At 42.9% G+C, this 12,132-nt stretch overlaps 1 protein-coding gene across 1 annotated transcript; it reads right to left on the bottom strand.

Moving 5' to 3' along the window:
- Positions 1-7,237: 7,237 nt before the first annotated feature.
- On the bottom strand, positions 7,238-11,704 carry gdap1 (ganglioside induced differentiation associated protein 1). The gene is made up of 6 exons (XM_040167094.2): positions 11,464-11,704; positions 11,002-11,194; positions 10,444-10,617; positions 9,951-10,045; positions 9,149-9,263; positions 7,238-9,051 (listed from the first exon to the last, which is right to left on the bottom strand). The coding sequence occupies exons 1-6, from the start codon at positions 11,620-11,622 to the stop codon at positions 8,699-8,701; spliced, it is 1,089 nt and encodes a 362-aa protein (XP_040023028.2). The 5' UTR covers positions 11,623-11,704; the 3' UTR covers positions 7,238-8,698.
- Positions 11,705-12,132: the final 428 nt, after the last annotated feature.

Genomic DNA, 12,132 nt, shown 5'->3' with positions numbered 1-12,132 from the left:
ATTTTTGGTATTTTCTCCTTCTCTTTCCTAAGGAAAGTGATGGACATGAAAAACAAAAGGATATTTTGGTTTGGTCGCTTCATACTTTACAGCTATTACGCTTAACAATGGGGAATAAGGACACGCATCACTACTTGAACATCACGTCGCCGCACTCAAATTTGTGTTGGTGACAATGTAAATTATTTATCTTTCACTTGCACCTATCAGCTGTATTGTGGTTGTACCTTTCAGAAGTTACAGAGCATGACATTTTCTCTCCGTTCTTTAAGTTTGGCTAAACTTGCCTAATGGCAGACCGAAGTTACACAATGTGCGGAGACGTGGCTTGGATGGCAGCGCTGTACCATTTTTCAGAAAAGTCTGAATTTGCAGTTTGCCGGTTTGAGTGCAAATCCACTTTGGTGCAAAACATTTTTTTAGTACGGCACTGCCATCCAGCAACCGAGTCCTCGCACCAAACCTCCAAAAGCATAAAGCCCCCGACATGGCCCTCCACTTCTCCCCCCAGACCGCCGTGGCCAGTATCTTTTACCAACAGCTGAATCATGTGAGGCGTCAAACGTTAATTAATATCTCGCATATTACGGAATTCTATCACTTTAAGAGTCACGTGACACCCATTGCACAGGCTTTGCAACGCCCAGTCCCCCTCTCCATGCGGCTCTGTGTATCTCATGCTTCCTTCTGAATAAGAGGGGAAAGGAGGCGGAGCTCAGCTGATTATCTCTGGAGGACAGCTATAAAAATAGTGGAAGATCCATAAGTGGTGAGAGAATGTCAAGAGTGCACGAAAAATGACTGAAAGTACGTCTTGGGACTAATGTCCTACAGGCTCTGTTGGTTGAGGTGTGTCTCATTTTGACCAATACATCCTGTAAATCCAGCTTGGGAGACCTCATTACCTCCGTTTTGTCCATTCGGTACTTTAACATTTTTTAAAGTAAGTAAAAAAAAATCTTAATTGTATCATTCATTGCCAACTGATCAAACAACTGTTCATGCACCTGTAGCATTATTGTCTGCGTGGAGGCCAAAGTCTCACACGCTTTCACATTTCAACCAACGGAGGGCAGTGCAGTAGCAGTGTGTGATTCTTCCTTTCTGCGAGCTGTTTTTGAGCACATGAGGGGTCTCAACATCACATCACCTCCTCAAACCGGCGATATCCTTTGGTTGTGAACCAATGGCGTGGTCGTGGCCTTTGTGGCGTTCACTGACTTGCCGAAGCGAAAAAAAAGGGGGGGGGGGGGGTTGTCCTTTGTAGCCAGGTATGTGCAGAATGAGAGTCAACCGTTTTCATCACGGGTGAGAATGGGACGATGACTTGAGAGCTCAAAGACCTGCACAGTGGGTCTCACCTAGAGGGAGCTGTTCGTGGCTCCTGTGGTTTAAATCCGAAGCAGGAGATTTCAGTCTGGACTGAATGTAGTTTAGCTCCTATCTCAACCTATATTTGGACAGTAAGCTACAGGCTCCGGGACGATTCAACTCAAAACCCCAGTTTCATTAAACTCGCAAATACGTTTTTTCTCTCAAACTGCCCAACTAAGAGACTCTTTCCCATTGTACTATGCAACAAACAATGTTGCACAATCTCTCTGAAAGCCCCTTACAGGAAGAATTTCATTGCAAAACCCTCCCCAGTGCTTCCCTTGTCCTCGTATGGCCACAGCTCTCACTCTATCTCTCTGGCTGCTGCCTCGGACTTGAGAAGTCCAAACAGTGGAAAGAAAAGTCTCTCCCCACTTGGCTGGTGTGAATGGGTTCAGGCTACTTAGAGGAAACCGACCTCTCTAATCCTCCATGGATACAGCCATGTCAATAAAGCCCTCTGCCGTTTAATGCCTCTCTTTGTTACAATGAAATGCTGCCTAGACACGCAGCCAAAACAAGGAACTTTAAAAGGCCGTTTAATTTTTTGTTGAGGCAGCGTTTCTTTCCTTCTTTTCCTTGTTTTTTTTTTAATTACAATTCAAAAGACTTGAAATTAGCATTGAATAAACAAACACATACTCACTTTGAAAGGATCCCAACATTTTGCCACCGTAACCAACGTGCAGAGGCCAAAACGCTCGCAGAGATGCAGATTAGATTTTTTTGTTATTTTGATTGATTAGTGTTTCTTTGGTTTTTGGCCTCACACAGAAACTTGTTGTGTTTTAATATCTCCTTTCCATAACATTATGTAACTTTTGACAGGCCTGTATCCAAGAGTGCAGAAGAAAAAGTGCTTTCATTAACTCAGCCGACTTGCAAACTTCTAATACTAAACTTAGAGCAATATATTGTCCCCTAAAATACGTCATCGCACACCTCGTGTTCTCCAGTCGTGATTTACACCTAGATCCCAGATCAGTCATCTATAAAGCAGAGTGACCTTTGATCTTGGATGTATTTGTATGGGTCTTGGCCAAAGTATCATCAAGGTTCGCTTTACAAAGTGAAATAGGAGCTCCCTCGGTTGCTTTCGAATGCTGCGAGGCTCGACGGATTGTTCATTTCGAAACAAGTGTTTCTCCTTATGTCGAGTATTGTGCTTGGCAAGAAAGCCACTTAAACCCTGCCAAAGCAAAAAATGCGTGCCAATGCCTGCTTAGAATACCATATATAGTTTCACCTGTTATCCTGCTCAATTCTTCGAGATAATCCACACAGTCAGCATGTTCTCGTGGTTTGTTAAGCTTTTCGAAGTATGTTGTGGCAGATACTGTTTCATGCAAGTAGAGTTAATCTAATTTCAAAGTAGTCTTTTTTATATTTTCAAAATCCTCTGAGTTTCTTGGTTTGTCCTGAGTGATGTCTACAAATTGGATAATATCATTTGACCTTATTTTATGGAGAACAGAACCATATTTCGTGCAGAAGGACTGGGCGGGCCCTAATGGACAATAATGACATGAATTCACTGTTGCATCAAAATGAGTCTTCTACTCATGTTTTACGATTTGTTATTATTATGGGGGAAAGTACAACAGCAGAATGTGCATTCAATGTTTTCTTTAATCACTGAACACCTAAAGTTCAATCAATCAATTGCTATATATTTTTTTGTCTGCAACCAAGAAAACCTTTTTTCTGGCAGTTTTCTCAAAAATGGCATCTTGGTTTGTAACATAGACGTGGAATGTGGGACACACTGACGAGAATATTCCGGCTTTGACCCATCTTGGAAAATTGAATGTCTCTTTGAAGATATGTGTACATTGAAAGACCTATAACACACAGGTCAAAGGTCGCACTAGAAAATCACCCAACATCCGTATCAGGCTATCTTGTAATAGGCAACCATCTAAATGTGAATAATGTCAAAACACACGGTGCCTCCTCAGAGGATTTTTGCAACTTGTATTTCTGTATTCAGGCAACTCAACAAACTTTGGTTAATTTCAGTTCTTCACACCGCCGTTTGTACATTTTTACAAAGAAAGCAAAATCTGGCAAAAAGGCCAAAGCTAATTGTCAATGGCGGTGCTTGCATGCATTTTGGTAGCAAACCTCACCTCACCTCATGTTACGACAGTATCTCGATGATCTTTGTGGTTTGGCCTTTCCAGTAGAAAACAAGTCGGCAACAAGCGAATACGTTTTTGACTATTCTGTGTCTATATCCTCTGCAGCAACGGGATATCAGATTGGCAACAATCAAGAACACCACTTACTACAACAAGTTAGAAGTCCAGATCTCATGTTATTCTAAGAACTGAAAAGCTAAACAGCATGTGGTGTCATCAAAAAATGTAATGTCAGCAGCAACGTATTACTGCAGAAGTCTGACCTTTTTTGAAACCATGATGAAAGCCGGTTTCTAATTGAAGCTCAGAACAAACATTGTCACCATTTATCTGCCATAGTGTGTAAGATTGAGAATTGTAGTTATAACTAGAAACTTGTAACACCAGGACTTATTGCCAGGTGGGTCCAAGATACATGCTGTATCCGCTCTAATGCGTGGTTCTAATAGTTTACTTTTATTGTACTGCTTGTCAAATATCCTTGTACATTTCTCGTGACTTTACCTTTGTTCAGCACACTTTCATTGTCTATCATTATGACACTTTTGATTCCTAGTAACTCAGGCATTATTGCGTCAGGAGATCACAGGATAGGAAATGTGAGATGAGCTCAGTATTTACCTGAGGATAATTCGTTCATGTGGGGTTCATTTTTTCCCTTTGACGGTCACGATAGGTGGAGCGACCTTCACTGACCTCTGATACGAGACAGGTGATACATTAAAGCAACGAGGACATTAATCTGTGACACGTTTGATGTATGGATACAAGAATGCACACACCCAGACACACACTGACCTCCGTAGTCTCCTTTCTTCTCTTACTTTCAACTTACTTTAGTTCTGCAGGGACTGACATTGTACAGCATCCCCTTAATGAGATACCTGTCTGTACACTTTGCATACAGGGAAGATCTAAAGAAGTTGGGAATATAACTCCTGCCATCATCGCAGGTCCTCGGTGAGATAACTGTGGTTAGTTTTCACGATAATGGCATCAACATCATAAAAATACCGATGCTGAGTTTGCCTTGGCCACATCTGGCCGATTGAAAAGAGATTTATAACGCAGCGGAGTTGGGTATCATCTCTCCTCTGCGGCACTGTTTATGTAGGACACGTTTAAATATTTGAGGAGCACATGTGCGGATGAATGGCGGCACAGGATTTCGTCATAAAGCTGCGAAGGGCAAACCGATGGGGGGTCGTTTTAAAAGTTGTGTCAACACTGTGGGATCCCCACCTCTGTCAACTCAGCAAACAGCGCATCGCACGGCCCTTCTCAAAGGCAGGGTGACGGCTGCTTTCTGGAAAGGCCCGGGGGCTTTCTCAGAACACCTTCGATTGTGCCAACAAGCTTTGGACATCGTCCCTCATTGAGTCCGAGCAGAGTTGCCAAAGTAACCGCGAGAGGAAAAATAACAGAGAGACGACGGATGCAACCAAAATGCTACCTGGACAATGCAATACATAACGGCCGTTGGCTCTGTACACAGAGATGGACAGCTGCTGCTCCATTCACTGAGGTAGTCCATCTTGCCATGTCTCTCCTGCGTCTACGGTCACATTATGTAGTATCAGCACATTAGATAATGTCATTTTAGACACAGGAACAACTGAAGCTCAATGTCTTCTTCAACGTATTTTCCATGTGTCAGTCGACAGGGCAAGAAGAATTGGTTCTGCAGATGTAATGTCGGATGATGCTTCCCCACGGCTCCCGTCTCCTGGTCGCTTTTATTGTTCCTCTGGTTCCTATCACGCTTTACCGTCTGCTGAATCTACCAGGGTCCGCGCAGCTCGCGGCTTCTGGTTGCAACAGGTTTCCGTGCTGCTACTCGCTTAGCTGCCCGGAGAAAGAGCCAAATCGGGGGGGGGGGGTCATCTGTCCGCTACTTCTGCGGGGGTTTCTGTTCACCCATCCACCCACCCGGCTCACTTTAAACAGAGGTGCAATTGAGCGAGAAAAAAAGGAAGAATGGCTTTTATTGACTTTGGAAAATCAATTCCGCTTCATTTTTTTGTTCATGGCCCCCTTTTTCACTTCCGTCACTCCCGGTAACTCACACCACACTCTTCCACCACTTCCTGTTTGTCTGTCTGTGGGCATGCATGTCTGCTGGGGGTTTCCGTGCAACTCTCCTTTTCCCGAAAAGCAGACACCTGCACTGCTCCACCCATCCCCTCTGACGTACATTAGATATTCCCTACTGGGAAAAGAAAAGAAAGAGGAACGCTGTGTCCATAGAAAAGGGATTTAAAGGGAGAAATAAATACAGAAGGTCTGGGACGCCTTGAGGAGACGTTGGTTTTTGTTTATTTGAATTGCAGCGAAGAAACGGCTCGCAACTCTCTCTTAGTGGTCTGACCTGACGCCAGTCACCAACTCTTAACGTGGGGTCAAAGACGCTCTGAATAGGAGAACAAATAATCCACCAGTACAAATGAGAATTACAGTACGACAGAAGCTCCATTGCAGATTGCGACTCAACTCTATTGCCACATCATCAAGGATGTCAGCCGCGGTTTGGTTTTCTCACCGTACACATACTAACCTCCATCGCAGCACCATTCGATTGAAGCGTTTGTACATGTACCTGGAAGCTGACTAACTCAATGGCAGACTTTAAGATTGTCTGGCGCCCACTAAAGTGGGGCGCCAGCATGTAGGGCAGCCGTCGTGTTTTCTACATTTGGAGGCCACCTCAGAGGGCACTATGTCCAATTTGCTCCAGTTTGAGGGCACTCTGTAGGGCATTTGAAAATGCTTTCTCCATCTCAGGGCTCCCAGTCGGGCACTTATTCGCGCTTTCGCCAATGGAAGTAGCACCCTAGAAGGCATATGATCACATTTTGTTTACTGTAAAAGCACCCTAAAAGGCACTTCATTATGTTTTCTTGAAGGCGTCCTATGGGGACTTAGTCATGTTTTGTTCCACAGCAGGGGACCCTAGAGGGCACTGTATTGTGTTTTTCCCTCTGGGAGGGCATCGCAGGGGACAATTTAGCGTTTTTTCTCCAACAAAAGCCACCCTAAAAGGAAATGTATTGTCTCCCCCGAAAGAGCATCGTCGCCGGTTATTTGGCATGATTTCTCCGTATCATGCTTCCTTTTTTCTGTTTAATGTGGCCCTGAGTATCTAATTCATCTTTCCTCTGCACATTTTCAAGTAGGGTCGTCACAAAGGTAAATTAATACGTTTGATTCTTCAGGTTCAATGAGGAAATCAACATCTTTATTGAAATTGTCTCAATGTCTGTGAATCCCCATAATAGCATTGGGCAAGTGAGTATTCATTTCAAATATTGGAAACGTATATTTGTTATTTTATCATACCCGTCAGCAGCGCCTTTAAACGCTGTTAAGAGAAATTTATATATTTATTTGTAGGTGTTTGAGACTATTAAATGATAGTCATAAGCTTGCAGCCTCTTCTTATTTCACATGACACCTAAATAACAGAACAAACCTTTGGCTGCAGCATCAGCCTAAAGACGCACACAGAAATACATTTCTCCAAATAAAGGTGCCGCGTAAATTGCTCGCATGTCCCCAACACATGTTGTAAAGAGCCGTAGCTTTCTAAAAGAATGTTAAAATACAAGTACTTCTAACACGGTATTCTCACATTTATTTACAGAGGTTAGTGTTGTTTTAGTAAACACTGTCCCCTGGTGGGGGACATGTTTACTCTTTTATACTCATCAGACAGACAAATGCAGTTTCAAGCGTACATTTAATGGCAGAAGAAAAATCTGTATTCATTTCCAATTTGAAATGGCAATAATGATACATATTCATCTTGATTGTTTGAAACAAACGCGTTTTAAAATCAACCTAATATTCTTTATATGGACTTTGTTAATATTCACCACACAATCCCTAATGCGTCACTAAATAGTATCTTATCATAGGGTTTCTGTTTTAAAACCACCACTGATCCAGTCTTCAGCAAATGATCAGGAGAGATGAATTTGATTACCTTGTGAAAAGGGATGACTTAGTCATATTCAGTTTTTAAGTAAACACACAATTACAATTCTAACGTATAAGTAACTTTAACATTTTTCCCTTAAAATGGCTTTTTGTAACATAACTTAGCAAAGAAATTATGTCATTTGGTTTGCCATTTGCAGGGGTATTATTTTCCAGAGCTAACACACTGGTGTGAGCTTATGGTCCTTTGACAGCTTGGCTCACATGTGGCTTTAACACGTGTGAGGCATTTCTTTGACAGCTACACTACGCAGCCCTCTGGACACGGAAAGCAAAGGCCAGACTTTGTTGAAAGCTCCAGCGTGTGTTTGTGTTGTGTGAGGCCGAGTCCACGAGAGGAGGAGTTTAAAACAAAGCTGGGCAGATGTTGAATGTCACTGTTGTTCTGACACGGCGTACAAAATCACTGAAGATGTGGATTTACATCCAAAAACATGGGAATGTGATTACGTCTCACAGACGTTTCCCTGTGAAAACCCTAAATAATACAATACCTTTTGGATATATGATAGTCTGCCAGATGACACTGAGTAATGCCTTCATGCCGTTCTCAATTTGATTAACAGGAAACACAGCAGATTATTTGGAACCAGTTTACTTTCACGCTTGTTTTGAATAAGATGGTCCTCGTACACTTTAATTTTGACAGTGTGTTAACTGCTTAGCTGACAGAAGGCTGGCTGCAGGCATCTGGTGTATTTTGGATTATGGATTATATTTAAATAGTAGATTACGAATAGAACATATCGGGCAAAAAGGATGAGGCTGCAAGTAGTGATTTAAGTTCTCACAGTGTGAGGAGTTGCTTTTACTGTTATGCTACAGTTGCAACACTTAAAGTCAGATATAAGGACATGTTCATCACTTTTGTCAGAGAGGTGAAATACACTTTTTGCAGTGCACATTTTCTGCTGCTGTCCCACTGTCACTTGGGATTAATCAAATTCTACCTTATCTTATTTTACTGGATGGGTCCAAAATAGACAGAAAACTCTCCAGTCATTTTCTATCTTTTGACATCTTACTTATTCATACTCGTTACAATAACATAGCTTGTAAATACCATTTTGTTGGTATCACTGAAACCCAAATCACACAACTAACCTTAGTTTCATTCACGCATTATGAACCATCAAATCCCTCAGTATTTATCTACCTTTCAGTCCCAAAGCAGCTCAACCACTCCCTTAGATGGAAAAAGTCAGCCTCTTCTTCATGTAAAGGAAAGCGAGGTACGTGGCTCCGCCTAGAACGCCGATCAACAGGGTGGTGCCGAGAATAACCGGTGCGTTCTTCCTGGCCACGCGGAACGCCACGGGGAGCACGGCGGAGATCAGGATGTTGTTGACGTGGCCCAGCACTCTCCTGAAGGCCGGGCGCTCCACCACGCGCTCGTAGTACGTCTCCAGGTTGGCGCGGTTGCCGTCGCCCCAGAAGCGGCGGGAGAGGCCGAGGAACTTGAGGCGGTGCAAGGTGACCGCCAGAGAGACGTCGGCCATGCTGAAGAAGTCCCCACACAGCCAGGACTCACCGCCTTCTTCTACGAGCGGAGGACGAGGAGACAAAGGCGGATAACACGGTGTTCTAAATACGGTCATTAAATGTCATTGTGTCTTTTATTGTGTAATCACATGTACCTGGTGTTTCCTCCACCCTCCTCTGTAGCTCTGTCTCCACCTGGTCCATCACACTCTCCAATTCATCCAGAAGCTTCTTCAGGTACTTCATGTTGTCGTGGTCAAACAACTTGGACTGCGAAAAAACATTTACGTTTTAAAGTGAGAGTTTAGGCAGGCCGCTGAACCGTCTTCATTTTAGTAGTTTGCCTATAAATAATTCAACAAAACCAACGTAATTCCTCAAAAACCCACACTGTACTCTTTCAGCTACAGTACGTTAATGAAAAAAAGTGATTGTAAAAAGTCAGTTAAATTAATATAATACATTGATATATCATTTCATAGGATTTGAATAAGACACGGCAAAAGCTGTCGGTTATCGCTGCTTTGATAATAGTTACCTTCAGGAAGGAATTACTTTGTTTGTTTAGTTTCCAACAGGACTATATTAAGCTGCTGCCCAAAAAGCAGTCTACATGTGTATGGGCATTTTTTTTTGTGTTAGCCCTGCGATTGGCTGGGCTAATGCAAAGACATACAATCCATGGTGTACCCTGTCTATCGCCCAAAGTTGGCTGGGATAGACTCCAGCCCCCCCGCGACCCTGTGTGGTTTGCAGATGGATGGATGGATGAAGTTGTCCTTTTCTTATAAAAATGCACCAATATAGTGTGTTACGTATGTATGTGCTTGTATTTGAAACAAGCCTGCTCAACCCTTCTCCTACCCGGCTGGTGGCGCCACTGTGTCGGTGTCCATTGCGAATTGCAAAAAACAATATCGATGCTGACTTGGTGCTGTGCTAACTTGAAAAACTTACTTTCAGGCGCCTCTGTTTTGCTACGTAAGCATCTTTAAGCTCTGGGTTCTGTTCTGCCAGTTTCTTCAGCTCAGACTGTGTGTTTCCGATCTGTGCTGTCAAACAAAGACACAGCAGCATGTTAGAGACAACCTTTAGAGAAAATGTGGCTAATATCAGATGTGTGTGTACTGTACATGTGGGTTTTATGTGGGTCTATTGTGTATAGATATTTTCTTTCAAGCAAGCAGACGTGTGTAAAAAGTGCTTAGCTAAATAGCGCATTTGGAATTTGATTAATTGAGCGGTATGAGTGTACTCCAGAGAAATCTGCAACGTCTACATGATACCATCTTGGCCCGTAGTGAGACATCTTTAGAATTATTCTCAACATACAACAGGGGGTCTTATCCAAAGGGAATTTGGCAGATTACACCATTTTATTGTGTGTGCATTAATGCTGGCCGGACCACAGCTGTATACAACTCCTCCAAAGCATCAAAGTGGGTCTTACTTCGTATACAGGTGGCAGCATATGCTGGTATGTGGGAGTCCACTGTGATCTCTGGGTGAAGGATGCAGCCGTGGGTGTAGGCATCCATCTGTAGTGAGTCCAGCAGCTCTCTGTAGTGCTGCACTCTGTGGTAGTATGTGCTGCCCTCTTCAGGGATCAGCTTGGGTGTGCCCTCTGCAGAGAAGTCATCAATGGGAAGGATTAATGCGGCCGCATTGTTTTGGAGAAAACAGGTATTTTAACAATAGCTTAAATAGTTGCATGCTTACCAGGTTTTCTCCTCTTTTAAGGCGACTGGATGAGACTCTTACAAACAAAGTTATCATGGATCAGTGCAAACAAAGAAAAAGTGGAAAATTCGAAAAGAATGTGGAATGAAAGATTGAAAAATCAAGATGAAATGTACAAAGAAAATAAGACTAAAATATTTAAAATCAAAGATTAAACTACAATACTAAATGGAAAAAAACAATGTATGAAAACCTGGTGAAAGGAGCCCACCTTGTACCTATCCAGCTTTACTGTCAATACATTAAAACAGTCTTTATTTAGCCTCACCATCATTGAAACTCTGCTCCAGGTAGTCCATGATCTGAGTAGGGTCACAGATGATGTCTCCATGGTGGACCAGCACCGGCACCTCACCGGTAGGATTGAGATGCATGAACCAGGGCTCGTTGTGCTCACTGAGAGGGAGGCTCACATCGTACTCCTCACAGAGCAAACCTTTCTCTGCTATAGCCAGACGCACCTGCGAAACAAGTTTTGAAATGTGCACGTGATCATACGTATAATGATCAAATCCTTTCTATAAGTAAGCTAATATTCTTTGGAATACAGATTAGTTATGATTTTTCCAGTTGTGATGAAACAGAAGGCCACATCTGATCATATTTAGCATTAAAGCACAAGCTGTATGGTTCTTCTTTGAGGTTACGCATTGCATCCCAGATATTTATCCCCATCTTTGGCACGGAGCTGTCCACGGGACTGTGGTGCTGAAAACAGGAAGGCGCTCACCTTCTGAGAATTGAAAGACTGCGTCCAGTGATAAAGCGTAAGTTTGGATCCACTCCGATGTGGGATCGTGCTACATTCTTGAGGTGCATCTTCTTCTGGGTCCGTCTCTATTAGAGCGGTTTGGTCATGCAGGGATTCCGGGCTGTTTTCCGACGCCATCTTATCGGTCAGTGTGCGAGGGGACAAGTGATGGGAGCGCACCTTATTCTGGTCCAATTTTTTTTTTTATCTTCAAATGCGCCCTCTTGTGATTCGGCGTGGAACGGTAATCGACGTTTTCGTTTTTATACAATTTAAAACAAACTTGTGTTTACAGTTAACCAACACAATTTCTTCCCCATCTTGGGATCCTTCTCGTTATCGTCGTACAGTAGCACATTATATCCATTGGCCCTTCAAATAAATTAAATTGCTCTTTATGAACGTTCCACTGTCTCATATGCCTACACACATTATTAATATGAGTTTTTAAAACAAAATAGCCCTACAAATTTGCAATGGGAGAAATAAAGACACATGAATCCCCCTTTCACGCTGCACGATTCAACGCTTTAATCGATCGGACCATTTCAGCTGTGCAATAAATACCTTTGGACAGCAGGGGGCGCTGTTTTCTATTATCTGTTATCTTCAACGTCTGAACTAGTGTTGGTGTACACAGGCGATTAT

The sequence above is a fragment of the Gasterosteus aculeatus genome, chromosome 21 (assembly GCF_964276395.1).
Source record: "Gasterosteus aculeatus chromosome 21, fGasAcu3.hap1.1, whole genome shotgun sequence".
Lineage (NCBI taxonomy): Eukaryota > Metazoa > Chordata > Actinopteri > Perciformes > Gasterosteidae > Gasterosteus > Gasterosteus aculeatus.
The sequence above is the reverse complement of the archived record's forward strand: the minus strand, read 5'-3'. Positions and strand labels throughout refer to the sequence as shown.

What these genes read in the sequence shown, in the direction of transcription:
- gdap1 (XM_040167094.2), bottom strand. Translation starts at nt 11,622, where the DNA reads ATGGCGTCGGAAAACAGCCCGGAATCCCTGCATGACCAAACCGCTCTA. An exon ending in GGAGCAGAGTTTCAATGATG is followed by an intron (nt 10,618 to 11,001) that starts GTGAGGCTAAAT and finishes ACTTCTCTGCAG; the next exon opens with AGGGCACACCCAAGCTGATC. An exon ending in CAAAACAGAGGCGCCTGAAA is followed by an intron (nt 9,264 to 9,950) that starts GTAAGTTTTTCA and finishes GTTTTTTCGCAG; the next exon opens with TCCAAGTTGTTTGACCACGA.